This window comes from Oscarella lobularis, chromosome 19 (genome assembly GCF_947507565.1).
Source record: "Oscarella lobularis chromosome 19, ooOscLobu1.1, whole genome shotgun sequence".
Lineage (NCBI taxonomy): Eukaryota > Metazoa > Porifera > Homoscleromorpha > Homosclerophorida > Oscarellidae > Oscarella > Oscarella lobularis.
This window is the reverse complement of record NC_089193.1, coordinates 1058958-1086427: the sequence shown is the minus strand read 5'-3', so window position 1 is coordinate 1086427 and position 27470 is coordinate 1058958. Positions and strand designations below refer to the sequence as shown.

The 27470-nt window shown below is 48.0% G+C and overlaps 8 protein-coding genes and 2 long non-coding RNA genes across 19 annotated transcripts; 3 read left to right on the top strand and 7 right to left on the bottom strand.

The window, feature by feature from the left end:
* Position 1: 1 nt before the first annotated feature.
* On the bottom strand, positions 2 to 4009 carry LOC136198734 (glutamate receptor 4-like). 4 transcript variants are annotated; one of them, XM_065988757.1, is made up of 14 exons: positions 3939 to 4001; positions 3836 to 3887; positions 3659 to 3745; positions 2930 to 3037; positions 2765 to 2878; positions 2500 to 2703; positions 2314 to 2444; positions 2195 to 2254; positions 1975 to 2142; positions 1812 to 1916; positions 1652 to 1759; positions 1442 to 1588; positions 1205 to 1393; positions 2 to 1152 (listed from the first exon to the last, which is right to left on the bottom strand). In XM_065988757.1, the coding sequence occupies exons 4-14, from the start codon at positions 3012 to 3014 to the stop codon at positions 67 to 69; spliced, it is 2397 nt and encodes a 798-aa protein (XP_065844829.1). In that variant the 5' UTR covers positions 3015 to 3037; positions 3659 to 3745; positions 3836 to 3887; positions 3939 to 4001; the 3' UTR covers positions 2 to 66. The 4 variants fall into 4 exon arrangements, 3 of the variants coding, with proteins under 3 accessions (XP_065844829.1, XP_065844827.1, XP_065844828.1); XM_065988755.1 differs by having other exon boundaries at positions 3659 to 3887; positions 3939 to 4009; XM_065988756.1 differs by having other exon boundaries at positions 2930 to 3031; positions 3659 to 3887; positions 3939 to 4009.
* Positions 3606 to 5652, top strand: LOC136198786 (uncharacterized). Of its 2 annotated transcripts, none has more exons than XR_010672860.1 (4): positions 3606 to 3801; positions 3924 to 4014; positions 4069 to 4812; positions 4870 to 5652. It is a non-coding gene; the product is annotated as an uncharacterized lncRNA (long non-coding RNA). The 2 variants fall into 2 exon arrangements; XR_010672859.1 differs by having other exon boundaries at positions 3606 to 3859.
* On the bottom strand, positions 4033 to 8124 carry LOC136198740 (glutamate receptor ionotropic, kainate 2-like). 4 transcript variants are annotated; one of them, XM_065988765.1, is made up of 12 exons: positions 7336 to 8124; positions 7196 to 7279; positions 6782 to 7143; positions 6590 to 6732; positions 6470 to 6529; positions 6254 to 6409; positions 6092 to 6187; positions 5909 to 6016; positions 5703 to 5849; positions 5450 to 5647; positions 4314 to 5384; positions 4033 to 4254 (listed from the first exon to the last, which is right to left on the bottom strand). In XM_065988765.1, exons 3-12 carry the CDS (start codon positions 6996 to 6998, stop codon positions 4225 to 4227), a joined length of 2226 nt encoding a protein of 741 aa, XP_065844837.1. In that variant the 5' UTR covers positions 6999 to 7143; positions 7196 to 7279; positions 7336 to 8124; the 3' UTR covers positions 4033 to 4224. The 4 variants fall into 4 exon arrangements, with proteins under 4 accessions (XP_065844837.1, XP_065844838.1, XP_065844839.1 ...); XM_065988766.1 differs by having other exon boundaries at positions 7196 to 7532; positions 7584 to 8124; XM_065988767.1 differs by having other exon boundaries at positions 7584 to 8124.
* Positions 8125 to 8173: 49 nt separating this feature from the next.
* Positions 8174 to 11485, bottom strand: LOC136198733 (glutamate receptor ionotropic, kainate 1-like). Of its 2 annotated transcripts, none has more exons than XM_065988753.1 (12): positions 11357 to 11485; positions 11189 to 11305; positions 10914 to 11117; positions 10721 to 10863; positions 10600 to 10659; positions 10374 to 10538; positions 10224 to 10319; positions 10049 to 10156; positions 9845 to 9991; positions 9589 to 9789; positions 8443 to 9513; positions 8174 to 8388 (listed from the first exon to the last, which is right to left on the bottom strand). In XM_065988753.1, the coding sequence occupies exons 1-12, from the start codon at positions 11415 to 11417 to the stop codon at positions 8359 to 8361; spliced, it is 2403 nt and encodes an 800-aa protein (XP_065844825.1). In that variant the 5' UTR covers positions 11418 to 11485; the 3' UTR covers positions 8174 to 8358. The 2 variants fall into 2 exon arrangements, with proteins under 2 accessions (XP_065844825.1, XP_065844826.1); XM_065988754.1 differs by having other exon boundaries at positions 11189 to 11302; positions 11357 to 11446.
* Positions 11486 to 11900: 415 nt separating this feature from the next.
* LOC136198735 (glutamate receptor 1-like) lies at positions 11901 to 14755 on the bottom strand. Its single transcript, XM_065988758.1, has 8 exons — positions 14623 to 14755; positions 14020 to 14558; positions 13812 to 13964; positions 13697 to 13765; positions 13572 to 13640; positions 13401 to 13520; positions 13151 to 13345; positions 11901 to 13089 (listed from the first exon to the last, which is right to left on the bottom strand). Exons 1-8 carry the CDS (start codon positions 14753 to 14755, stop codon positions 11998 to 12000), a joined length of 2370 nt encoding a protein of 789 aa, XP_065844830.1. The 3' UTR covers positions 11901 to 11997.
* A 118-nt stretch (positions 14756 to 14873) lies between these two features.
* On the bottom strand, positions 14874 to 18083 carry LOC136198732 (glutamate receptor 2-like). 2 transcript variants are annotated; one of them, XM_065988752.1, is made up of 11 exons: positions 17967 to 18083; positions 17573 to 17899; positions 17377 to 17525; positions 17147 to 17305; positions 16943 to 17026; positions 16624 to 16890; positions 16344 to 16559; positions 15210 to 16277; positions 15084 to 15161; positions 14970 to 15032; positions 14874 to 14916 (listed from the first exon to the last, which is right to left on the bottom strand). In XM_065988752.1, the coding sequence occupies exons 1-10, from the start codon at positions 18031 to 18033 to the stop codon at positions 15009 to 15011; spliced, it is 2439 nt and encodes an 812-aa protein (XP_065844824.1). In that variant the 5' UTR covers positions 18034 to 18083; the 3' UTR covers positions 14874 to 14916; positions 14970 to 15008. The 2 variants fall into 2 exon arrangements, with proteins under 2 accessions (XP_065844824.1, XP_065844823.1); XM_065988751.1 differs by having other exon boundaries at positions 14874 to 15032.
* LOC136198787 (uncharacterized) lies at positions 17624 to 18305 on the top strand. The gene is made up of 3 exons (XR_010672861.1): positions 17624 to 17920; positions 17993 to 18114; positions 18168 to 18305. It is a non-coding gene; the product is annotated as an uncharacterized lncRNA (long non-coding RNA).
* Positions 18306 to 19186: 881 nt separating this feature from the next.
* Positions 19187 to 20334, top strand: LOC136198319 (biotinidase-like). The gene has a single exon (XM_065988232.1). It carries the CDS (start codon positions 19285 to 19287, stop codon positions 20332 to 20334), a length of 1050 nt encoding a protein of 349 aa, XP_065844304.1. The 5' UTR covers positions 19187 to 19284.
* Positions 20335 to 21204: 870 nt separating this feature from the next.
* On the bottom strand, positions 21205 to 24232 carry LOC136198737 (glutamate receptor 4-like). Its single transcript, XM_065988759.1, has 9 exons — positions 24159 to 24232; positions 23944 to 24088; positions 23334 to 23878; positions 23128 to 23280; positions 23013 to 23081; positions 22897 to 22956; positions 22719 to 22844; positions 22472 to 22666; positions 21205 to 22399 (listed from the first exon to the last, which is right to left on the bottom strand). The coding sequence occupies exons 2-9, from the start codon at positions 24008 to 24010 to the stop codon at positions 21302 to 21304; spliced, it is 2313 nt and encodes a 770-aa protein (XP_065844831.1). The 5' UTR covers positions 24011 to 24088; positions 24159 to 24232; the 3' UTR covers positions 21205 to 21301.
* Positions 24165 to 27437, bottom strand: LOC136198745 (glutamate receptor 2-like). Its single transcript, XM_065988772.1, has 11 exons — positions 27281 to 27437; positions 26887 to 27206; positions 26691 to 26839; positions 26455 to 26613; positions 26246 to 26329; positions 25927 to 26193; positions 25647 to 25862; positions 24527 to 25591; positions 24400 to 24477; positions 24281 to 24348; positions 24165 to 24232 (listed from the first exon to the last, which is right to left on the bottom strand). Exons 4-10 carry the CDS (start codon positions 26599 to 26601, stop codon positions 24325 to 24327), a joined length of 1881 nt encoding a protein of 626 aa, XP_065844844.1. The 5' UTR covers positions 26602 to 26613; positions 26691 to 26839; positions 26887 to 27206; positions 27281 to 27437; the 3' UTR covers positions 24165 to 24232; positions 24281 to 24324.
* Between the last annotated feature and the right edge of the window lie 33 nt (positions 27438 to 27470).

Below are 27470 nucleotides of genomic sequence, written 5' to 3'. Positions count from 1 at the left end.
ACAGTGTACACAAACGCTTATAATGCTAATCGCTTCACGGATATCATATTGTGGGTGCGAAAATTTCTACGGTTTTTTCGCACAAAGCCGTTTGTGCAGAACTCTTTGAAAAAATGCCACCAAAAACGCGACGGCAACGCCCACGGACAAGAGAATGAAGACGCCGACCATATTCGTCACGTCGACTCGCTCAGCGTCTAACAGAGATTGCCTGCCGCTTCCGCATTCGCCAGCATCGCTCCAATCATTCATCGACTTTTCAATCCAGCCGCTTTCACGAAGCTTCAGCACTTCAAACGAGAATCGATCGAGGTAGGGCATTCCTTTAGGCATTACAATTCCATAACCCTGCTTATGAAAAGATCGTCCGACGACCTGAGTTTGGCAAGGTCTCCTGCTGGCCAAGTACTGCAGCACGGGTAAGTCCCAAATGAAAACGTACTCGTCGCCCGAGAAGAAACTCTGCACACTGGCGCGACGCAAGCCCTCCATACTATTATTTACTAGGGCGTTGGGTGTGTCTTGTATGAATTTTCCGATGGTTTTGTACGTTTTGATGTTAGACGTCGCGAAGAAGCCTTCGATGGCCGTGCTGCGCACTGTACCGTAGGGAATCTGACCTTGCGCGGCTAATTCTTCGATCGAAGAGATTCCAGCCGACATGCGATGTAAAGTGAGAAAAGCGGTCAAATTTGCCGTATACGTTGCAATGATAATGAGACTAAAGAAATACCAGCAACCGACGAGAATTCTCGCCGGAAGAAACGGGGCTCCGTCCGGCCCCTGCTGCATGGCCGTCGTGAAGATAAACCAAATCGAGTCGTACAGCCGTCGACGGAAATAACGAAAGGCTTTTCGAACCGGCGCAAGATCGCGCGACGGATTCTCGTCGTCGTCGTCGTCGTCTCGTTTCGCACGCGGAGGAGCGACGAGTCGAAGAAGGGGAAACGCCGTGCTTACGACGATGACGAAGACAATGACGAGAATCCAGAGACGAGCCGAGAAGGGAGCGAAAAACGCAAAATGGCTCGATGGTATGGGATGCTTCGACGTCAAAAGCGCGAGACCGTAGTCCATCCACGGTTTCGTGAAGTCGACGTGCTTCTGTCGACTGGCCGAAATTCCAATTGTTGCAACACCCAAATCAGCTCTCTGGGAGATTAACTAATTAACAAAACGCAACTAATTTTTTTCTGTCTCTTACGCAGTGAAAGATTTCGTCTAGGAGTCCATCGGGATGTACGTCAGACTCGTTCGTAAATTCGCCGTATTCTTGAACGAGCGTAATATTGTAGGTGAATCCCATCGTTTTTCGGAGTTCTTCCAACAGATCGACGAGAAATCCTCTGAATTGAGAACGCGTGTTCGGATTATGGAACATAAACGGTGGCTCCTATTGCATTAATAAAGTGCTATTCTACATGCATTTTTTTCAACTTGCCTCGACTGTTACGACACGAAAATTATATGCTCCATTGCTGTTGACATCTGCCTGTCGGCATTTTATAAAATGTCCTGCGCTTCTTTTCTTAACCGGAGACTTCTCGTTGTGGAAAGTTGTAAGCGCGCCTCGACTGTATGCGGCAACCTGGAACAATGAAATACTCTCGATCTCCATAGCAGTACACAACGAAGTTAGCATAAAACCAACCGTAGGAGCAAAAGGATCTGATAGACTAAATATATTGTAGTGGTCGTGGTTTCTGCCTTTTAGCTCGTTGTCGAATCGAATTGGACCTCCAGCGCTTAGATCATCGAGCTTGATTGCCAAAAGTTCCAACATTAGGTTAGGAATTATACGATGTAACCACCTTTTGAGCATGATATCTGATGGTCTGAGGGTTGAGGTTAGATGCATTTCTCTGATAAAGATGCCCAAGGAAGAGAAGTGCATCGTGCAGATAGACAACGTTAGGCTAGATACGAAAGATAATATAACCTGCATAATCAATGTTAATTAATTAATGAGTCAACCAATATCCTTTCTTCAACGTCTTCGGTACACTGTGCCAATAAAGTGCAGGTTCGAGACGAAGAGAGAAACCGTTCGTGCCACGTTTCACTTTCGGAAAATCTTCTCATCATTCCAAAAGTGCGGACACCGGACGGCAAAAGTCTCCTCAGATCGTTGTGAAACAAAAACTAAAAGAGAAGACTACTGAAATCGACGCGACACAAGAAGAATCAGCAACACCTTCTTTGTAAGATCTTCCGTAAAAATCCACGCATTCGAGCCATTCCATTCCAGTAGAATCTACACAAGTCTTTCTTACTATGACTATTTATGTTCATACTACAGTACACGTAGCTAACGGTTTTCAAAGTATTAAAGCAGGTGCTAGTGAAACAGTGAGCAACGACGATTTCATTTTCGCTTCGGCGCCGTCCACTCCTCAAACGGCGGATCTCCACCACATCAAAGTCCGACAGTCGAGGCAAAGAGACTATATGAAACTAAACAGTGCGCCACCTTATACACATGCAGGTTTGCTCGCGTACCGTCGTCGCTTTCGAGCCACAACTCGAAACGACGCCAGCTGTGCTTCTTCGAAATCGTCCTCGCGACGTCGATTTGACTCTCGACCGAGTGACCCATTCCAATGCACGTGGACGAGTTTCTGAACGCTAGACAGGGCAATGTCGTCGGCGTCTCGCTCTGATGCGACGGTGTCAGATGAACGGCGTCCGTCAATTCAAGAGAGACTTTTGGTATCATTATTTTATGGTGCTGGCAAAACGTGCGCGCGGAGAGTAGAAATCAAACCTTTGCGGCAGTCATTCGTCACGACGGAGACGTTTTTCACGTTTGGAAATATCTCCCCAACGCTCTTGATGACAGATTCTACGAGAGAGTCGGAAAGGAAGACGTCCGTCTCATCTATACGTAGAAAATAGCTCCACCTAGCGTGACTAAGTTCATCTGCTTTACTTCTACATGTAGAAAGGGTGCCTTCGAATGAGTTCATAGCGAAGAAAAGAGCACATAGGCTCGCCCCTGTCGATAGCATTCCCATCGAAACTGCAGTGCGATCTAAAGCTGCGAGTGTTTCTTCAAGCGAGATAAGAGCTATATTTGGCTATAACTGTCGTGAAACTTTATAGCGAGTGAATCAGATAAAGGTAAGCGACTCGTATCTCTAATTTTGATAAGCAATTCACAATGAAAGTAAAGTTATAAAGAAATAATAACTTGCACGTTATTTATCTATTTAATTAAGCAATCGATGTGAAGCAAGTGTTGTACTATTCCAGCAGCGACAAACAGTGATTACACTAGAGCACGAGCTTGGAGCACGACAGTGTATCACGCCAGCTAAAGCAACTGTTTACGCGAGGTTCATTGTAGCGTCGAAATCGAACTACCTTGAGGAGAGCTTGCAAAACGCTCGATTTGGAGACTATTAGAGCAAAGAACCACGCTGCAACAAGCCGCAACATTTTGCCTCGGAAAGATTCAAAGAGAAGGCGGAAGGAATTGCGCATGCAGTGAAAATAATGCAGTGCAACGTGCACTTATATGCATGTACTCTAGCAGGAACTATTAGTGGCATAAAAGTGCAAAGTGCAAAGTGCGTGGGGGAACATTCGTGCGGGGTACACCGTCGGAAACGACATCTGACGGAGGAAGACTATATATAGGACATAGACGGACACGCACCGTATACAGTAGGCGCGACAAGGAGAGCTTCGTCCCCTCATCGACTCTTTTTCTTCTGATCGAGTCCGCGTGCTCTGGCGATCGAGTCTAGGGACGAGAGATCTCGTTTTCGGCTCTTTTGCAATCCGGTGCAAAAATAGATGGTTCGCGAGTGGGACGAGAGCCACGGGAACTAACACTCGCGTCCTTCCGCTTTAGTTGGTACTCTGTTGCATCATCCCGTCAGCTTCTGTTTAAGCCAATACTCAGAAACGTTCTTCTTTAGACTTCTTAGGCTTACGACAGAAAGCCTTGAATCAGCGAAGCCCCATAGCACTCAGATTCGTTGGCACACATTTGTGTGTTAGCGCGCGCAAGTAATGAGAAGTAGCACATTCACAGATTACCAGCATTGTATTATATTGATACAGATAATAGTGACGACAAACACGTTTTCAGACAAATTAGTTATAGCACACTGAGCGCTGTTTTCCAACTGCATTGCTTGCTGCGTGTGTTTGTATTGTTAGTGGGTGGAAGTAGGTGCGTACAAGACGCGTGCATCACCGTCGAATTGGCGCCATTTTTCATTCCCAAACTTTCAAACAGCCGCATACCTGCAAAAAAATCGATTACTTGACAATTATCCTCACGATCGAGATTAACGACAACGTACAGGACCCTTCCTTTCGTCCTCTTTATTATCCGATCCTCTCCTTAGCAGAACGCGTTGAAGAACAGCCGCAATAAATCCGAGACCAATGCCCACAGCCATGAGAATAAAGGCACCCACCAAATTCGTCACCGTCACCTGCCCCGTATCGGTTATAGCGGACGCAGCTCCGCACTCACCCGCATTAAGCCAATTGGCGGCCGTCTTTTCGATCCACCCGCTATCGCGAAGCTTCAGTACCTCCAACGAGAATCGGTCCCGATAGGGCATCTTCATCGGCATGACGATGCCGTATCCCTGCCGATTGAACGATCTCCCGACTACTTGCACTTTACACGGACGCTTGGTAGCGAGATATTGCAGCACGGGCAAATCCCAGATGAAAACGCATTCGTCGCTCAGTAGTGAACTCGTTACACCGGCTCGAGCTAAGCCGGTCAGACTGGAATCGACCAGGGCGTTCGGCGTATTCAACATGAATTTGCCCATGTTATTATAGAAGGTAATATTCGAATTCTGAAAGAAACTTTGAACACCCGAGTTCTCGACGGTACCGTAGGGCTTCTGAACTTGCGCGCCGAGTTCTTCGACGGACGAGATTTGGGCCGGCAGACGTTGAACGGTGAGAAAAGCGGCCAAATTCGCCGTATACGTCGCAACGATGATGAGAACGAAGAAGTACCAGAGTCCAATGAGAATTCTCGCCGGAAGAAAGGGAGCCCCGTCCGGCCCCTGCTGCATGGCGGTCGTGAAGAAGAACCAGAACGAATCGTAGAATTTTCGCGGAAGACGACGAAAAGTGACGTCGCGACTTGCGTCGTGTTCCTTTTGCACGCGTAGCGGAGCAATGAGCTGATAGACGGGCAAAACGACGCTGGCGATTGCGATGAAGACGAGAATGAGGAGCCACGTGAAGGGAGAGAAGGGATTCATGAAGGCGAAATAGCTCGCTGGCAACGGATGGGGCTTCGACGTAAGGAGCACGAGCCCGTAGTCCATCCACGGCTTCGTGAAATCAACGTGCTTCTGACGATTGGCCGTGATCGCGATCGCTGCAACACCCAAATCGGCTCTCTAGGCAGAAAAGCAAAAAACACACATATATTTTGTAATTTTTCTATGCATTATTTCTGTCTTACGCAGTGCACAATCTCTCCTAGCATTCCCGTGGGATCTAGCTTTCCGCTCGTCGTCTTGAAATCGCCGTACCTTTCGTTTAGCATCAGTTCGTACGTAAAGGAGATGCTGCCGTTCAATTTCAGCTGCTCCAACATGTCGACGATGAAGCCCGTGAACTGAGGAGTGGCGTTGGGATTGTGAAACAGGAACGGCGGCTCCTATAGAAAATGCTCTGTTGTGTTCTTTGATTTGGTCTTTATCTTTTGAACTTGCCACGACTGTGACGATTCGAAAGTGGTACGTCTCGTTTCGCTTAACTACCGGCGGACACGCTTTCATATCACGTTTGCTTCGAATTTTGTTTTCATCCAGATTCTCATTGAAGACGGACGTGAGTTTGCCCTCACTGTAAACGGCCGCCTGGGGCAAAAACACAGATTGATATCTTAGAATAAGTGATTGATTCATTAGCGCCCAACCTTGGGAGTAAAAGTACTGGATAGACTAATTATGTCGTAGCTATCATGAATTCTTCCATTGAGATGCCTGTCTAGCCTTATGGGACCTCCGGTAGCAAGGAAATCAAGCTAAAGAGCAAAACATAGTTACACTATAAGCAGGATCTCTTAGAATTGGCGAATGGGGACTACTGTACATATTACCTTTTCAGCCTCGTTTCTAATTCTCTGAGGCGTGATATGGGCCTCCGTCAGATGGCTGAGGAGTAGAATCGCGTCGTGTAGATACGCCGCGTTAGGCTATATAGTTCAACATAATTAATTAAGAACAAGAGAGATCGATCGACGAGAGAAAGCAAATGTTACCAATATCGTTTCACGCATATCCTCGTGGCACTGAGGACACGCGCTGTTGACAAGCCCCTCCCGCAGCGCGGCGGAGTCGTTCGGAAACGATCGAATCATCCCGAACGCTTTCGCGCCGGACGGCAGAAGTCGTCTAAGCGAACCGCGGAATAGAAACTAAAATACGCTCGCGTCAACGAGGATGAGCGATTTTTTAATTAAAAAGAACAACCGCGCCTTTTTGGTGACGTCTTCCGTGAAAATCCAAACGTTCGAGCCACTCCAGTAGGACAAAACCTAACCCCGGGACTTCACTCAGAAGAGATACGTATGCCTAATTATTCAATTATAACTAACTTCTGTTAGAGCGTTAAAACAGGCGGTAGTTGAGCAATGAACGACGATCGCATCACTCGCACTTCCCCGTTCACCTCGAGCTCCGTCGACGTATAGATGACGAATCGCAAACGAGCCTAGATCCGGCCGCCGAGGCAAAGAGTCTATCAAACAAAAGAGTCGTTTTGCACTGACTCGAATATCGTCACCAACCGTCAACGTCTTCTGTCCACAATTCCAACCGTCTCCAGTCGTATCTCGCCGCTATAGCCCTCGCAACGTTCAATTGGCTCTCGATCGAGTGCCCCATCCCGACGACGAGGGACGAGCGTTTGAATGCGAGAGCCGGCAACGTCGGACGAGAGGGGGGTCCCAGAAGGCATCGAGGTGTGAGATGAACGGCGTTTTTCGTTTCGACTGGAAGGTGCATGCAAGGCGCGCGCGCGCGAGACGGAAACCTTCGCTGCAGTCGTTTGCGACGACGGAAACGTTCGTCGCGTTGGGATGGATAGCGTGAACGCTTTTGACGACGGCCTTGATGTAGGAGTCGGCGAAGACGGCATACGCCGCGTCTTCTATTGGAGAAAATAAGCGAGAAATGCCTCGATTTGAACGACGACACTGTACCTGCAAAGATGCCTTTAAAAGACTGCAAAAGAAAGAGGAGCACAAAGAGATTCGACGACATGGACTCTGGATCTTATATGGGTACTTTGGGAAAAGTGCGCAAACTTTAGTAGATCTAACGGCAGTTTTACGTCATATACTTCTAAAACACTTCCGTGTATAGAACTGCTACTGATTAGCCTCGCTTAAAGCAGTTTAAGTCATCATAGACGGCTGCCTTGCGCAAGTCGTGACACGGTTCTGCGCTGCAGAATACCGGCCAGGTTCCTCAAAGGAGGCCTCACCAATTTAGTTAACGTTACCATGCTCTAAACATTTAGTCAGCGCGTGGAACATGCTAAGGTAAACTCAATTTCGCTAAACACACACGGGGCGTCCTATCCCTTACGTCGATGATCAGGATTTTCAAAGGAGGCCCTGCCTAATCTGGATTCCGATTTTGACTCCAAACCCCTCATCAAAGTCGCCTGGCAACGACTGGAAAGTGTAGTGTGGAGGAGAGGCTAGCTCTGGACACTGCTCGCAAGTCGGCACGTGATTGGGTACTGTACCGTCGGAAAGGACATTTGACGGAGGAAGACACCTATAGGACATAGACGGACACGTATAGGCGCGACAAGGAGAGCTTCGTCCCCTCATCGACTCTTTTTCTTCTGATCGAGTCCGCGTGCTCTGGCGATCGAGTCTAGGGACGAGAGATCTCGTTTTCGGCTCTTTTGCAATCCGGTGCAAAAATAGATGGTTCGCGAGTGGGACGAGCCACGGGAACTAACACTCGCGTCCTTCCGCTTTAGTTGGTATTCTGTTGTACCATCCCGTCAGCTTCCGTTCAAGCCAATACTCAGAAACGTTCTTCTTTAGACTTCTTAGGCTTACGACAGGAAGCCTTGAATCAGCGAAGCCCCATAGCACTCAGATTCGTTGGCACACATTTGTGTGTTAGCGCGCGCAAGTAATGAGAAGTCGCACATTCACAGATTACCAGCATTGTATTATATTGATACAGATAATAGTGACGACAAACACGTTTTCACACAAATTAGTTATAGCATACTGAGCGCTGTTTTTCCAACTGCATTGCTTGCTGCGTGTGTTTCTATTGTTAGTGGGTGGAAGTAGGTGCGTACAAGACGCGTGCATCACCGTCGAATTGGCGCCATTTTTCATTCCCAAACTTTCAAACAGCCGCATACCTGCAAAAAAATCGATTACATCACAAACATCCCTCACGGTCGAGATTGACGTACAGGATCCCTCCTTTTGTCCTCTTTATTATCCGATCCTCTCCTCACCAGAACGCGTTGAAGAACAGCCGCAATAAATCCAAGACCAATGCCCACAGCCATGAGAATAAAGACACCCACCAAATTCGCCACCGTCACCTGCCCCGTATCGGTTATAGCGGACGCAGCTCCGCACTCACCCGCATTAAGCCAATTGGCGGCCGTCGCTTCGATCCACCCGCTATCGCGAAGCTTCAGCACCTCCAACGAGAATCGGTCCCGATAGGGCATCTCCGTCGGCATGACGATGCCGTATCCCTGCCGATTGAACGATCTCCCGACTACTTGCACTTTACACGGACGCTTGGTAGCGAGATATTGCAGCACGGGCAAATCCCAGATGAAAAAGTATTCGTTGCTGAGTATTGAACTCGTTACACTGGCTCGAGCTAAGCCGGCCAGGCTGGAATCGACCATGAAGTTCGGCGTACTCGACATGAATTTGCCCATGTTCTGATAGATGGGAATCGTCGAATTCTTAAAGAAACTTTGAACGCCCGAGTTCGCGACGGTGCCGTAGGGCGTCTGAACTTGCGCGGCGAGTTCTTCGACGGACGAGATTTGGGCCGGCAGACGTTGAACGGTGAGAAAAGCGGCCAAATTCGCCGTATACGTCGCAACGATGATGAGAACGAAGAAGTACCAGAGTCCAATGAGAATTCTCGCCGGAAGAAACGGGGCACCGTCCGGCCCCTGCTGCATGGCGGTCGTGAAGAAGAACCAGAACGAATCGTAGAATTTTCGCGGAAGACGACGAATAGTGACGTCGCGACTTGCGTCGTGTTCCTTTTGCACGCGTCGCGGAGCAATGAGCTGATAGACGGGCAAAGCGACGCTGGCGATTGCGACGAAGACGAGAATGAGGAGCCACGTGTAGGACGAGAAGGGATTCATGAAGGCGAAATAGCTCGCTGGCAACGGATGGGGCTTCGACGTCAGGAGCACGAGCCCGTAGTCCATCCACGGCTTCGTGAAATCGACGTACCTCTGACGATTGGCCGTGATCCCGATCGCTGCCACACCCAAATCGGCTCTCTAGGCAGAAGAGCAAAAAAAGAAACACGCATATATTTTTCTTAGTTTTTCTACGCATTTTTTTCTCTGTCTTACGCAGTGCACAATCTCTCCTAGCATTCCCGTAGGATCTATCAGTCCGCTCGTCGTCATTAAAAAATCGCCGTACGTTTCGTTTAGCATCAGTTCGTACGTAAAGCGGATGCTGTCGCTCGATTTCAGCTTCTCCAACATGTCGATGACGAAGCCCGTGAACTGAGGAGTGGCGTTGGGATTGTGAAACAGGAACGGCGGCTCCTATAGAAAATGCTCTGTTGTGCTCTTTGATTTGGCCTATATCTTTTGAACTTGCCACGACTGTGACGACTCGAAAGTGGTACGTCCCGTTTCGCTTAACTGCCGGCGGACACGCTTTCATATCACGTTTGCTTCGAATTTTGTTTTCATCCAGATTCTCATTGAAGACGGACGTGAGTTTGCCCTCACTGTAAACGGCGGCCTGGGGCAAAAACACAGATTGATATCTCTTAGAATAAGTGATTTATTAGTGCCCAACCTTGGGAGTAAATGTACTGGATAGACTAATTATGTCGTAGCTATCATGAATTCTTCCATTGAGATGCTTGTCTAGCCTTATGGGACCTCCGGTAGCAAGGAAATCAAGCTATAAAGAGCAAAACATAGTTACACTATAAGCAGGATCTCTTAGAATTGGCGAATGGGGATATTACCTTTTCAGCCTCGTCTCTAATTCTCTGAGGCGTGATATGGACCTCCGTCAGATGACTGAGGAGTAGAATCGCGTCGTGTAGATACGCCGCGTTAGGCTATAGTTCATTAAGAACAAGAGAGATCGATCGACGAGAGGAAGCAAATGTTACCAATATCGTTTCACGCATATCCTCGGGGCACTGAGTCAGAAGAGGACACGCGCTGTCGACAAGCCCCTCCCGCCGCGCGGCGGAGCCGTTCGAAAACGATCGAATCATCCCGAACGCTTTCGCGCCGGACGGCAGAAGTCGTCTAAGCGAACCGCGGAATAGAAACTAAAATACGTTCGCGTCGACGAAGATGAGCGTTTTTTTTAATTAAAAAGAACAACCGCGCCTTTTTGGTGACGTCTTCCGTGAAAATCCAAACGTTCGAGCCACTCCAGTCGGACAAAACCTAACCCCAGGACCTCCACTCAGAAGAGATGCGTACGCCTAATTATTTAATTATAACTAACTTCTCTTAGAGCGTTAAAACAGGTGGCAGTTGAGCAATGAACGACGATCGCATCACTCGCACTTCTCCGTTCACCTTGAGCTCCGTCCACGTATAGATGACGAATCGCAAACAAGCCCAGATCCGGCCGCCGAGGCAAAGAGTCTATCAAGTAAAGAGTCATTCTGCACCGCGACTCGAATATCATCACCAACCGTCAACGTCTTCTGTCCACAATTCCAACCGTTTCCAGTCGTATCTCGCCGCTATAGCCCTCGCAACGTTCAATTGGCTCTCGATCGCGTGCCCCATCCCGACGACGAGGGACGAGTGTTTGAATGCGAGAGCCGGCAACGTCGGACGAGACGGTGATCCCAGAAGGCATTGAGGTGTGAGATGAACGGCGTTTTTCGTTTCGACTGGGGAAGGTGCATGCAAAGGCGCGCGCGTGAGACGGCGAACAGGCGGATCGCCGTTAGGAAGAGCGAACCTTCGCTGCAGTCGTTTGCGACGACGGAAACGTTCGTCGCGTTGGGATGGATCGCTTGAACGCTTTTGACGACGGCCTTGATGTAGGAGTCGGAGAAGACGGCATGCGCCGCGTCTTCTATTGGAGAAAATAAGCGAGAAATGCCTCGATTTGACGACGACACTGTACCTGCAAAGATGCCTTCAAAAGACTGCAAAAGAAAGAGGAGCACAACGAGATTCGACGACATGGACTCTCTGCCCTACTAGAGACGTGGATCTTATATGGGTACTTTGGGAAAAGTGCGCAAACTTTAGTAGATCTAACGGAAGTTTTACCTCGTATATTTCTAAAACACTTCCGTGTATAGAACTGCTACTGATTAGCCTCGCTTAAGAGCAGTTTAAGTCATCATAGACGGCTCAAGTCGTGCATGACACGGTTCTGCGCTGCAATGAATACCGGCCAGGTTCCTCAAAGGAGGCCTCGCCAATTGAGTTAACGTTACCATGCTCTAAACATTTATTCAGGGCGTGGAACATGCTCAATTTCGCTGAACACACTGACGGGGCGTTCTATCACTTACGTCGATGATCAGGATTTCCAAAGGAGGCCCTGCCTAATCTGGATTCCGATTGTGACTCCAAACCCCTCATCAAAGTCGCCTGGCAACGACTGGAAACTGTAGTGTGGAGGAGAGGCTAGCTCTGGACACTGCTTGCAAGTCGACACGTGATTGAAGTGTTTCTATTGCTAATACCTTTGTGACCATAAACAAAAATGTATGTGAGTGCATTCAGGTGCTGAAGTCAGTGTCTATCAAAGTCGCATCACGCCGGGGGTTGGAAACTTCCACGCTTTGCCAGTGCTCTCTTAGTCAGAGCAAAAAGAACCGCAATAAACATCGGAGCCAAAATGAGAATCAAGAAGGGGCCCAGAATGTGATAAGAATGAACGGGATTGGCCCCACTTTGCGACGCTGCCCCTCCTATATACGGCTGACAACCGCCCTTGCCTCCAGCCGATATATACGTGTGCTCCAATGCGTGTTTCGTCGCCGAATCTTTGAGCTTCAGTACGGCGGTGTTAAATTCGTCTTGATAGGGCATTCCCTTGGGCAAGGCTATGCCATAGCCGCGTCTATTGAATACTCGCCCGATCAATCGGCTATTGCACGGCGGCTGATTGACGTGATAGTTCAAAATGGGCGAATCCCAGATAAAGGCGTACGGTTCGGTTCCATTTTTCACCCTAAGAATTCCTTCCATCGTCGTATCGACCATCTGCGCGTCAAATTTGCGAAAGTGCGTACCCACGCTTCGATAGATTTCGACATTCGAATGATGGAAGAACTCCTCGACAGACGTGTTTCTTACCGTGCCGTACGCGACTTCCGATTGAAGTGCCAACTGATCTATACTTTCGATGTCCAACTTCAGACCTTGATAGGTGAGAAAAGCGGCCAAATTGGCCGTGTACGTCGAAAGGATGACCCATATAAAGAAATACCAACCGCCGAGTAGAACCGAGGTCGAAAGTCGACTCACGCCGCTTGGACTCTTAGCCAGAGCCGTTGCAAAGAAGTACCACGAAGCGGTGCTCAATTTTCTTCGCAACGGATCCTTTGTTTCGTCGTTAACCGGCTGAGCTGGCTGATCGGTTGACGCGGCGGCGTCCTCATTCTTCTTCGCCGACAGGTAGGTGAGAAAAGAAATGCTCAGCGTAGCGAAAACGAGAGTTGCAAGTATAGTCAGCCACGAGTCGAAGTTGAACGGCGATAGAAAGCTCGTCAGCGAAGGAGCGCTTTTGATAGGTCGTTTGGCCATGATAATGACTCCGAAATCTTGCCAGGCGTAGGTGAATTCGACGTAAGCTTCTCTGTCGGAAGTAATCACTAGCGCTCCAGTTCCCAAATCGGCTTTCTATAAAAGGCGAGTAGCGTGAAAAAAAACCCGGGAGCTAGAACATATATACGCGACGTACGCAGTAGTAGACCTGTCCAATGACACCGGTCGGCGTGCCATCGTTAATTTGTCCGTAAATTCCATCGGGAGCAAGACGCACTTCATACGTGTAATTCATTTCTTTGAAAATATAGTTTAACGCGTCGATCATAATGCCCGTGATGCGGACAATACGTCCCGCGCCATCTCGTTCAACAAAGATAAAAGGCGCTTCCTGTATATAGCATCTCGCGCTCGCTACTGGTATATGTATATATACATAGATATACTTCGACTGTTGATACGATAAAGTGGCGACGTCCGTCTTTACCGATCGCCGCTGGCGAACACTGCGGCACGTTTCTTCTCATTCGAGACCTTATCGAGTGCAAGGTCTTATACCGCCTCACCTGAATGCTCATTCTACATCTCAAAAGCGGAGCATATACAACGTTAGGTACCATGCGAGTAAAAGAGGCTCCGAGTTGATAAATATCGTAGGCCGTCTTGGCTTCGATGTCATCTTCCAGCTAAAACAAAATAAAAAGAAAAAATTGCAAACAGACTTTGAAAACGATCGACTTACGTCTTCATCGGCGCTGTTCAGAGAACGATTTATTGACAAAAAAGCGTCATATAAATCGATACTATTTGCCTAAAGGAAATCTCATGGTATTTAATTTCAAAATTGTTTGCCGTACAATAACTCTTCTGTTTGACTCCAGATGATCATAAAGCTGTTCGATTTTCTCAGCGGTAGGCTCGCTTGCCAACAATCGCGGCCTTATGCCGTAAACTTCTACATCATTCAAGCGTTCTACGTAACTGTACCAGAACGACAGCGCTTCCTCAATCTATATATAATAAACAGAATAATAGAGATAAAAAACCCGCAAAAGTTCTACATACCTCTAAAACGACGTCATAGCTCAAAATCCACGCTAACGAGTTCTGATTGAACGAACGCGCCCAACGTTCGAAAAGACCAACGAAATTTTCATAGCAATACGACGGAGTCAAGCAAACGGCAAAGACGGCATCGACCGCAGCGGCATCGAAGAAATCGAAACGAGACACGACAACGCCCGCCGACTCAGCCACTCGTTGCAAATGCCCTTCGAGACAAATATAACTATCATTCAAACCGTCGTTTCGCAAGTGATGAAAGAAATAGCCCAACGATTGCCAGCCGCTTTCTCTGGCAAAGTTAACCGCCGTTTCGGCTTGCTGCAAAATCGAGTGCCCCAGAAGGACAATGCATTTAAGTGGCGAGTTGGAGGTGACATTAATAGTGGTTGTCGCTTTGACGAGGCGCGGAAATGGGCCAGAACTCAGATCGTTTTCGCGTTGCGAGACGTTTATCTGGAAGCCTGTCGTCGTCGTTCGCAGTTCATTGGCGAGTATTTCCAGATGACGCTCGTCAAGGAAACGAGAAGGGCCAGGCGTGACTAGGGAAGGAATCAAAAGCGAATGGGTCAGCGCCTCATTGTCTACCTATAGGGGTCAACTAACCGGTGGAGAGCGTCTGGCTCGCCGCAGGATTTAGAACAAGATAGACGCAAAGCAGAGAAAAATACATTGACCTTTCAGAATAACGTTCGGGGCCCCCACGTGACCGCGGTGACAAGTAATAGCCAGTCATCATCACGATTGGAGACTGCGAAAAAGTACTTTAATTACTGTAATTAATTAATTATTAGAACCTTATTAGAACCAACAAGTTGGACCTCACCTGAGAGGCGAACGTTCGAAGAGGGAAGGGCTTTAACGAAACATCAAGTGGTTAGATGCGACAGAGAAACAGCACTAAACGAGCAGGACTAGCGAACGTATATGGCGAGCGCATTCAGTAACTTCACATAGACACACAGCAAACAGGCAGCTCTTGAGACAGACGCTCATTCCTTCGTGTCCTCGTTTTCCTAAAGCAAATGATGATGCACGTGCGTCATCTTTCTTCTTAATAAGTATACCGTAGCTTTCGCTTGATCGGAGACATCATTCATGCCGATGACCGTTGCAGGTGCATTCGTTCGACTCTCTTCTTTTCCCTACGACAAAATCAATTTTGAAAAATCATAAAAAATCATTCCCCATACGTCGTTGTCCTTCGTAGCGCCGGACGACTTGCGACAATCGCGACGAATTCTCTGCGCAACGCCAATCATAAAAGAAAGTCCAAGCGGCGCAAGAAACATGAACGTAACCGAACCGACGATATGTATAACCGAAATCCCCGACGCCCCACTACCCCCGCCACCTCCTCCTCCCAAACCGGTGCATTCGCCGGTCAGATAAGCTCTCGCCAGCGCCCCCAACGACGAAAAACCGGCTCGCATCTTCAATATCGCGCCGGAGAAGTCGGCCCGATAGGGCATCCCCTTGGGCATTCCAATAGCGTAGCTCTTCTCCATAAACGTACGACCGACAACTTGCGCCGTACAAGGCTTCTTCTCCGCGTAGTACTCCAACGTCGGCGAGTCCCAAATGAAAACGTACCCATTCGTACTACCCTTCACTAAATCGATGCCTTGTTGGACCGTATCGACCATATACTCGGGATTGGTTTGCATGAAATTACCAATGTCTTTGTACGCTGTGAGAGTCGACGTCAAGAACGCCTGCTCAACGGCCGTCTGACGCACCGTGCCGAAGGGAATGTTCGTCTGCGAGGCGAGCTTGTTGACGCTCGCTACGGGAGTGACCGTTTGAACGGCGGTGAGAAACGCCGCCAAATTGGCCGTGTACGTCGACGTGGCGACGAGCATGAAGGCGAAGAAGCCGGCGAGGATGATTCGCACGGGCAGGTTGGCGCCGTCGGGGCCCCATCCCAAGCCCGTGCTGAAGAGAAACCACAGCGAGTCGTAGAGACGTTGTCGAAGCGAAACGCCGGGACGATCGAGATCGTCGGATAGGGTGCCGTAGAACGGTCGTCCCGTGAGGGCAATCATGATGGGAACGGAGAGGATTGCCAGGACGAGGGCGGTGAGAACGAGCATCCAGGCGCCCAAGGAAAAGGGGCTGAAACAGCTCCAGATACTCGATGGTACGACCGCCGGGTTTGGCGCCATCAGAATCAAGCCGTAGTCGTGCCAGGGCTTCGAGAAGTCGATCACCTTTTGTCGTTCGATGGAAATGGCCAATGAACCTACGGCCAGATCGGCTTTCTATTAAATAAATAAATAAATAAATAAATAAATAAATAAGGCTATTGCTAATACTTTCTTTCTTACGCAATTATAGACGAGACCGATAAGACCGGTTGCGTTCACCTCGCCCGTCGTCTCGTTTATCGTGACGGTGCCGTAAACGCCGGCGCTGCCACTGTGGCCGTCGCCTAATAAGGTAATGTTGTACGTGAAGCCAAGCACTTGCGACAGGTAATCCATCACGTCGACCATGAAACCAGAAACGGGCTCGCGAGGAGTATGAATAATCATTGGTGGTTCCTTTCGACAGAAAAAAAATGTTATCCGTAAAAAAACGTATATGAAAATGTTCTTGGATCCTTACCACGACTGCATAGGCTCTGAAGTGTCGTCTTCCGTCGCTTCCTCTCGCCGCCGGTGGACACTGCGGAATCGGAATCGGAGTCGCTCGTTTTCCTCTCGATCTCGCTGGAGGTTCGCTGTTGACTTCGAGTAGCTCATTGTTCTGGTAGACGGCGACGAGTCGAGTGAACGTCTCCCCGAGTTCGTATATGTTGTACGACGCGTGGATTCGACCCGTTCCCTTGCTGTCGAGTTGCAGGTGAACGCCTTTGGAATTCAATTCTTTTAGCTAATGAATAAATTACACGACGGCTACGTTCAGTCGAAGAAGAGAAACGTACTTCTTTGTCTATAGAGAAGGCCTTTCCTGTATTCAGGAGGTGATGCAAAGCTAAGGCAGCTTCATAGAGATACACGCTATTGATCTATAAGTAGTCAGTCACACAATTCTATGAGACCTTCTCCCAAAGCTCTCTACTACGAATGCGTCGTGCATTGGCACAGTGGACCATGATGTGATAGAATTCATAAAAGTGACTGCTTACCGTGGCCTTTTCATTCGGTTCGAGACCGTTGACCTTTTGATATAAGCGAGAAATTCTCATTGCATTCTGGTTGCCGGTAAACGCTCTCTTGACACCAAAGACGCGCACCCTGGCCATCGCTCCTGCAACGCTCGGAATGAACGACATGTCTCCTGCGACCTATAGTGTTATATATATATATAGAAAATGTGAATCCCACTAGCTGCTTCGACGACGTCTACTCTCCCCACCTTTCTCAGACACTCTTCACGAAGAAACCACGTCACTGTTCCATCGTTCGAACTTTCGATCCATTCACGAAATATCTTTCTGAATTTCACGTACGACTTCCACGATTGGCACGCGACGAGAACTGCGTCACTGCCGACGATCTCGCTCACTAAAAAAAATTATGAAACATTGGTCGCCCGTCTAAAAAATCATTACCGTCCCGAATGCCCGGATAATCAACAAATCTTCCCCATCCTCTTTGGTTCGCGAAAGCTTTCACCGCTACGATTTCTCCCTCGTCGGAATGACCCAGACCTATTGTGTGAACATCAGACGCGCCCTGTACACGTATAACGGGCGGTGGTAAGTCGTCGAGGCCGCTGCATGGGCCAGGGGAGTTCAGGTGAATCGACGGCGGCTGCGAACAGGTCGTTTCGTTGCGTTCTACTTTGACTGACGCTGCAGACTCTTTTTCCAAATAATGCGCGAGAATATCGAGTCGAACGTCGTCCAGAAACTGGGCGGAATCGTCAACTTGTATACCTTCCGGGAAGGAGAAGAAAAGTATGCTAAAGCGCGCCACTGCATTGCAGCGTGCTCTATACTGTACTTATTTCTTCGGCTCCGGATGATAAGAGAAACGCAAAGCGGCATATAAAGAAAAGAAAGTGTACCATGTTAGGCAACACTGCAGCAAGGAAGGCGCGAAAAATGATGATGCGTGAAGGCGTCGATTCTGTGGTTTTTTCGCTCACAAGGTGGCCGGGAGTGTGCTAATTTCACCGTAAACCTAGCCCATATACCTTATTAGTTTACGACATCGGGTGGCCTGGACGAGCTGGATTATAGAAGTCAGAGTTAGTCTGGATCCTTGTTTATGAAGTGCATTGCAGCGCAAGTGTGTCCTAGATAAAAATTTATTTAGGAATTAGTATCATTGAGAACTGGAAGGTAGCTCTTTTGTTAGTCGAGTTAACCATGACATCGTCTTTTTGACTAATCATCATTTCATATATTTCGTTGTAGGGTAGACAGGTTGAAAATTGTTCGACAGCTGACCCTGCTACCGTGTCATATTTGTATTCACTTTGCCTGGGTGATTCTGTAATGCTTTGAAAAGGAATTCTATTTTGAATGGCCGCTGAAACGAAGAAGTTTGCCAGTACTTAACTTACTGCAGAAGTCGAAAAAAGATATCATTCGCCTAGAAGAATACGAGAGGGTCACACGCTTCAAACCTGTTCAAGGCAGGGTCTTTCTACCAAATCGTCAGTACATATCATCTTCTGCTGTTGTAGAAAGTGTCTCTTTCTCAAAACCGGTGTCCCTAGTCAAGGAACTAAAAAGATACTAAGTAAAATCGGTGTAAAATCGTCCGATGTACTCTTTCATCCCTGTCAGAGCATTTTGTCTAAACATTATTCACAGTTAACTGTTAAATTCAGTTAGAAAATTGGAACAATCCAAAAGGAACAGAATGCAACAGAAGAGAAAAGAGGCAATCCATAGAGAAGAATCAAATGGCTTGAAAAAGGTCACCAAATTTGATAAGGGTTTGAGCATTGACGTGCTCGACTGCAGCCAGCAATTGCCTACAAAGATAAAGCCTCTGGATTTTTCCGCTGTTGCAGAATATCTTCCGCTGTTGCTACAGCAATATCCGTCATCTGTGAAACTAGTTAGTTAAGAACATGATTAGTGTAATTATACTCTAGCCTTCGGTACCGAATCCCGTATAACGGCTTGCTACGACGGAAGCTACCGGTATGCTCTTCGCTTTTTCGATCGTCTGGGGACTTCTTGGAGGTAGTCAGGGAAGCTCCAGACTGGCTGCTAGCGACAGCTAAGTTGCTGCCGTTGTTGAGCACAGTCCTTCTAGTATTCGCGCACCGATTGGGTCCGTAAGCCTGTCTGCCGCTCGGTCTCTCATGATGGAGAACTTAGCCAGCTATGAGAAACACGCTATAAACGCTAAGCAATCTGGAGCGCAAATCGTCGTGTTTCCTGAAGACGGGATATACGGAGTCGGGGTCACTTTGCAATCGTCCAGCATTTCGCCGTACATGGAAAATATTCCTTCTTCTACGGTTATATCGACAGAGAACATTAATCCTTGTATTTCCGAAGTGCAATATGAGGATCGGCCCGTTCTGAGAAGACTCAGCTGCCTGGCAAGAAATTTATCCATAGCTATTGTAGCTAATATGGGAGACGTTCAACCGTGTCAACCTCTCACTGACAAAGGATGTGGGACAAAGAAGCTCGATAATTACAATACTAATGTTGCGTTTGACACTGATGGACGGCTGTTGGCAAAATACCACAAGAAACATCTTTACCACGAAAAATTTTCTAAACCAGAATCAGCGTCGTTGGCAGTATTTACAACGTCGTTTGGCGTTAAATTTGGACTTTTTACTTGCTTTGACATTTTCTTTCAAAAACCTGCTCAAGAGCTGGTCAGGCAATTGGGTATAAAGAACATTGCCTTTCCCACAGCCTGGATTAATCGTTTTCCTATAATGGCCAGCGTGACAGTACAGCAGGCGTGGTCTCGAGCTATGGGAGTCAATTTATTAGCAGCAAACCTTCACGTTCACTATAACAGTTTATTTCATGATTACGAATTTACGGGATCTGGGATTTATTCTAGCGGAAAAGTTATATCAGAATTTATGGGCTCAATTCCTGGTGAGTCAAAATTGCTGATAGGTAAAGTGGAAGCAAATCCTCTTGGAAATCCTTCCAAGATAGGAGGCAATGATCATTATGTTAATAAAAGCTACAAACCTGTTGATGAAAAGCATCCTCAGTATGTCTATAAAGCTTTGGTTGGAAATGAAGGAGCAGTTGATGCTTGTCATGGAAACTTTTGTTGTCATGCAAAATTCTCGCGACAAGAGGTGAACGGGGAACTTTTTGCACTTGGGGCATTTAGTGGATTGGATGAAACAAAAGATGAACAATTTAGAATTTAAGTGTGTACTCTTCGCAAATGCGCTGCTACTCTTGAGAAGTGCTATAAGAAAACAGGTGCGTCTCAAACCATGTTTTCATTTCTTAGCATCAACGGCAGCTTTTCTGTGAGCACCTTTATCTATCCTATATTTATTCTGGGAAACAGGCAACTGCTTCAACCGGAACTTGTCCATATACTTCTAGAACACTTCCGTGTATAGAACTGCTACTCCGTGTATAGAACTGCTACTGATTAGCCTCGCTTAAGAGCAGTTTAAGTCATCATAGACGGCTGCCTTGCGCAAGTCGTGACACGGTTCTGCGCTGCGATGAATACCGTCCAGGTTCCTCAAAGGAGGCCTCACCAATTGACTCAACGTTACGATTCGACGACATGGACTCTCTGCCCTACTAGAGACGTGGATCTTATATGGGTACTTAGGGAAAAAGTGCGCAAACTTTAGTAGATCTAACGGCAGTTTTACGTCATATACTTCTAAAACACTTCCGTGAATAGAACCGCTACTGATTAGCCTCGCTTAAGAGCAGTTTAGGTCATCATAGACGGCTGCCTTGCGCAAGTCGTGACACGGTTCCGCGCTGCAATGAATACCGGCCAGGTTCCTCAAAGGAGGCCTCGCCAATTGAGTTAACGTTGCCATGCTCTAAACGTTTAGTCAGCGCGTGGAACATGCTAAGGTGAACTCAATTTCGCTGAACACACGGGGCGTCCTATCACTTACATCGATGATCCGGATTTCCAAAGGAGGCCCTGCCTAATCTGGATTCCGATTGTGACTCCAAACCCCTCATCAAAGTCGCCTGGCAACGACTGGAAACTGTAGTGTGGAGGAGAGGCTAGCTCTGGACACTGCTCGCAAGTCGACACGTGATTGAAGTGTTTTTATTGCTAATACCTTTGTGACCATAAGCAAAAATGTATGTGAGTGCATTCAGGTGCTGAAGTCAGTGTCTATCAAAGTCGCATCACGCTGGGGGTTGGAAACTTCCACGCTTTGCCAGTGCTCTCTTAGTCAGAGCAAAAAGAACCGCAATAAACATCGGAGCCAAAATGAGAATCAAGAAGGGGCCCAGAATGTGATAAGAATGAACGGGATTGGCCCCACTTTGCGACGCTGCCCCTCCTTCGGTATACGGCTGACAACCGCCCTTGCCTCCAGCCGATATATACGTGTGCTCCAATTCGTGTTTCGTCGCCGAATCTTTGAGCTTCAGTACGGCGGTGTTAAATTCGTCTTGATAGGGCATTCCCTTGGGCAAGGCTATGCCATAGCCGCGTCTATTGAACACTCGCCCGACCAATCGGCTATTGCACGGCGGCTGATTGACGTGATAGTTCAAAATGGGCGAATCCCAGATAAAGGCGTACGGTTCGGTTCCATTTTTCACCCTAAGAATTCCTTCCATCGTCGTATCGACCATATGCGCGTCAAATTTGCGAAAGTGCGTACCCACGCTTCGATAGATTTCGACGTTGGAATGATAGAAAAAATGCTCGACAGACGTGTTTCTTACCGTTCCGTACGCGACTTCCGATTGAAGTGCCAACTGATCTATACTTTCGATGTCCAACTTCAGACCTTGATAGGTGAGAAAAGCGGCCAAATTGGCCGTGTACGTCGAAAGGATGACCCATATAAAGAAATACCAACCGCCGAGTAGAACCGAGGTCGAAAGTCGGCTCACGCCGCTTGGACTCTTAGCCAGAGCCGTTGCAAAGAAGTACCACGAAGCGGTGCTCAATTTTCTTCGCAACGGATCCTTTGTTTCGTCGTTTACCGGCTGAGCTGGCTGATCGGTTGATGCGGCGGCGGCGTCCTCATTCTTCTTCGCCGACAGGTAGGTGAGAAAAGAAATGCTCAGCGTAGCGAAAACGAGAGTTGCAAGTATAGTCAGCCACGAGTCGAAGTTGAACGGCGATAGAAAGCTCGTCAGCGAAGGAGCGGCTTTGATAGGCCGTCGGGCAATAATGATGACTCCGAAATCTTGCCAGGCGTACGTGAATTCAACGTAAGCTTCTCTGTCTGAAGTAATCACTAGCGCTCCAGTTCCCAAATCGGCTTTCTAAATATATAAAAGGCGAGTAGCGTGAAAAAAAAAGGAAGAAGTTAATTAATTATAATATATACGACGTACGCAGTAGTAGACCTGTCCAATGACACCGGTCGGCGTTCCACCGTCAATGTGTCCGTAAATTCCATCGGGAGCAAGACGCACTTCATACGTGTAATTCAGTTCTTTGAAAATATAGTCCAACGCGTCGATCATAATGCCCGTGGTGCGGACAATACGTCCCGCGCCATCTCGCTCAATAAAGATAAAAGGCGCTTCCTGGAAATAGCTGCTAACTCGCTAGTGGAACTTAGTGCATGCGTAGATATACCTCGACTGTTGATACGATAAAGTGGCGACGTCCGTCTTTACCGATCGCCGCTGGCGAACACTGCGGCACGCTTCTTCTCATTCGAGACCTTATCAAGTGAAAGGTTTCTTTCTTATACCGCCTCACCTGAATGCGCATTCTACAGTCTCAAAAGCGGAGCATACAACGTTATAGGTACCATGCGAGTAAAAGAGGCTCCAAGTTGATAAATATCGTAGGCCGTCTTGTCATCTTCCAGCTAAAACAGAATAAAAACAAAAAATTCCACAAAGAATTTGAAAACGATCGACTTACGTCTTCATCGGCGCTGTTCAGAGAACGATTTATTGACAAAAAAGCGTCATATAAATCGATACTATTCGACTACAGGAAATCTCATGAAATTTGATTTCAAAATTGTTTACCGTACCATAACTCTTCTGTTTGACTCCAGTTGATCATAAAGCTGTTCGAATTTCTCAACGGTAGGCTCACTTGCCAACAATCGAGGCCTTATGCCGTAAACTTCTACATCATTCAAGCGTTCAACGTAACTGTACCAGAACGACAGCGCTTCTTCAATCTATATATAATAATTAACAGAATAATAGAAAAAGCCGGCAAAATTATACTTACCTCTAAAACGACGTCATAGCTCAAAATCCACGCTAACGAGTTCTGATTGAACGAACGCGCCCAACGTTCGAAAAGACCAACGAAATTTTCATAGCAATACGCCGGCGTCAAGCAAACGGTAAAGACGGCGTCGACCGCAGCGGCATCGAAGAAATCGAAACGAGACACGACAACGCCCGCCGACTCAGCCACTCGTTGCAAATGCCCTTCGAGACAAATATAGCTATCATTCAAACCGTCGTCTCGCAAGTGATGAAAGAAATAGCCCAACGATTGCCAGCCGCTTTCTCTGGCAAAGTTAACCGCTGTTTCGGCTTGATGCATAATTGAATGCCCCAGAAGGACAATGCATTTAAGTGGCGAGTTGGAGGTGACATTAATAGTGGTTGTCGCTTTGACGAGGCGCGGAAATGGGCCAGAACTCGAAAGCAGGTCGTTTTCGCGCTGTGAGACGTTTATCTGGAAGCCTGTCGCTGTTGTTCGCAGCTCATTGGCAAGTATTTCCAGATGACGCTCGTCAAGGAAACGAGAGGGGCCAGGCGTGACTAGAGGAAGGAATCAAAAGCAAATGGGTCAGCGCCTCATTGTCTACCTATAGGGGTCAACTAACCGGTGGAGAGCGTCTGACTCGCCGCAGGATTTAGAACAAGATAGACGCAAAGCAGAGAAAAATACATTGACCTTTCAGAATAACGTTTGGACCCCCACGTGACCGCGGTGACAAGTAATAGCCAATCATCATCCACGATTGGAGACTGCGAAAAAGTAGTTTAATTAATTAATTAATTATTAGAACCTTATTAGAACCACCAAGTTGGACCTCACCTGAGAGGCGAACGTTCGAAGAGGGAAGGGCTTTAACGAAACATCAAGTGGTTAGATGCGACAGAGAAACAGCACTAAACAGCCAGTACTAGCGAACGTATATGGCGAGCGCATTCAGTAACTTCACATGGACACACAGCAAACAGGCAGCGCTTGAGACAGACGTTCATTCGTTCGTGTTCTCGTTTTCCTAAAGCAAATGATGATGCACGTGCGTCATATTTCTTCTTAATAAGTATACCGTAGCTTTCGCTTGATTGGAGACATCATTCATGCCGATGACCGTTGCAGGTGCATTTGTTCGACTCTCTTCTTTTCCCTACGACAAAATCAATTTCGAAAAATCATAAAAGAATCATTCCCCATACGTCGTCGTCCTTCGTAGCGCCGGACGACTGGCGACAATCGCGACGAATTCTCTGCGCAACGCCAATCACAAAAGAAAGTCCAAGCGGCGCAAGAAACATAAACGTAACCGAACCGACGATATGTATAACCGAAATCCCCGACGCCCCACTACCCCCGCCACCTCCTCCCAAACCGGCGCATTCGCCGGTCAGATAAGCTCTCGCCAGCGCTCCCAGCGACGAAAAACCGGCTCGCATCTTCAATATCGCGCCGGAGAAGTCGGCCCGATAGGGCATACCCTTGGGCATTCCAATAGCGTAGCTCTTCTCCATGAACGTACGACCGACAACTTGCGCCGTACAAGGCTTCTTCTCCGCGTAGTACTCCAACGTCGGCGAGTCCCAAATGAAAACGTACCCATTCGTACTACCCTTCACTAAATCGATGCCTTGTTGGACCGTATCGACCATATACTCGGGATTGGCTTGCATGAAATTACCAATGTCTTTGTACGCGGCGAGAGTCGACGTCAAGAACGCCTGCTCAACGGCCGTCTGACGCACCGTGCCGAAGGGAATGTTCGTCTGCGAGGCGAGCTTGTCGACGCTCGCTACGGGAGTGACCGTCTGAACGGCGGTGAGAAACGCCGCCAAATTGGCCGTGTACGTCGACGTGGCGACGAGCATGAAGGCGAAGAAGCCGGCGAGGATGATTCGCACGGGCAGGTTGGCGCCGTCCGGACCCCATCCCAAGCCCGTGCTGAAGAGAAACCACAGCGAGTCGTAGAGACGTTGTCGAAGCGAAACGCCGGGACGATCGAGATCGTCGGATAGGGTGCCGTAGAACGGTCGTCCCGTGAGGGCAATCATGATGGGAACGGAGAGGATTGCCAGGACGAGGGCGGTGAGAACGAGCATCCATGCGCCCACGGAAAAAGGGCTGAAACAGCTCCAGATACTCGATGGTATGACCGCCGGGTTTGGCGCCATCAGAATCAAGCCGTAGTCGTGCCAGGGCTTCGAGAAGTCGATCACCTTTTGTCGTTCGATGGAAATGGCCAATGAACCTATGGCCAGATCGGCTTTCTATTAAATAAATATATAAAAAGATAAATAATATTGCTAATACTTTCTTTCTTACGCAATTATAGACGAGACCGATAAGACCGGTTGCGTTCACCTCGCCCGTCGTCTCGTTTATCGTGACGGTGCCGTAAACGCCGGCGCTGCCAGTGTGGCCGTCGCCTAATAAGGTAATGTTGTACGTGAAGTCCAGCGCTTGCGACAGGTAATCCATCACGTCGACCATGAAACCAGAAACAGGCTCGCGAGGAGTGTGAATAATCATTGGTGGTTCCTTTCGACGGAAAAAAAATGTTATCAGTTAAAAAACGTATAGGAAAATGTTCTTGGATCCTTACCACGACTGCATAGGCTCTGAAGTGTCGTCTTCCGTCGCTTCCTCTCGCCGCCGGTGGACACTGCGGAATCGGAATCGGAGTCGCTCGTTTTCCTCTCGATCTCGCTGGAGGCTCGCTGTTGACTTCGAGTAACTCGTTGTTCTGGTAGACGGCGACGAGTCGAGTGAACGTCTCCCCGAGTTCGTATATGTTGTACGACGCGTGAATTCGACCCGTTCCCTTGCTGTCGAGTTGCAGGCGAACGCCTTTGGAATTCAATTCTTTTAGCTAATGAATAAATTACGCAACGACTACGTTCAGTCGAAGAAGAGAAACGTACTTCTTTGTCAATAGAGAAGGCCTTTCCTGTATTCAGGAGGTGATGCAAAGCTAAGGCAGCTTCATAGAGATAGACGCTATTGATCTATAAGTAGTCAGTCACACATTCTATGAGACCTTCTCCCTACAGCTCTCTACTACGAATGCGTACGTGTATTGGCACTGACAGTGGACTATGATGTGATAGAACTCATAGAAGTGACTGCTTACCGTGGCCTTTTCATTCGGTTCGAGACCGTTGACCTTTTGATATAAGCGAGAAATTCTCATTGCATTCTCGTTGCCCGTAAACGCTCTCTTGACACCAAAGACGCGCACCCTGGCCATCGCTCCTGCAACGCTCGGAAAGAACGACATGTCTCCTGCGACCTATAGTGTTATATATATAAATACATATAGGAAATGTGAATCCCACTGGCTGCTTCGACGACGTCTACTCTCCCCACCTTTCTCAGACACTCTTCGCGAAGAAACCACGTCACTGTTCCATCGTTCGAACTTTCGATCCATTCACGAAATATCTTTCTGAATTTCACGTACGACTTCCACGATTGGCACGCGACGAGGACAGCGTCACTGCCGACGATCTCACTCACTGAAAAAAATTATGAGACATTGGCCCGTTCGTCAAAAAATCACTACCGTCCCGAATGCCCGGATAATCAACAAATCTTCTCCATCCTCTTTGGTTCGCGAAAGCTCTCGCCGCTACGATTTCTCCCTCGTCGGAATGACCCAGGCCAATTGTGTGAACGTCGGACGCGCTCTGCACACGTATAACGGGCGGTGGTAAGTCGTCGAGGCCGCTGCAGGGGAGTTCAGGTGAATCGACGGCGGCTGCGTGCAGGCCGTTTCGTTGCGTTCTACTTTGACTGATGCTGCGGTCTCTTTTTCCAAATAATGCGCGAGAATATCGAGTCGAACGTTGTCCAGAAACTGGGCGGAATCGTCAACTTGTACACCTTCCGCGAAAAAGAGGGAAAAGTTAGGCTAAAGCGCGCTACTGCCTCGCAGCTCGCTACTCTCTGCTGCCTACTTATTTCTTCGGCTCCGGATGCTAAGAGAAGCGTAAAGTAGAGAAAGTATGCCATGTAGGTTACAACAAGAAACGCGTGAAAAATGAAAATGCGCGAAGGCGTCGATTCTGTGGTTTTTCGCTCACAAGGCGGCCGGGAGTACGCTAATTTCAATCCAGACCCAGCCCATATACTTCACATTCACCTTCA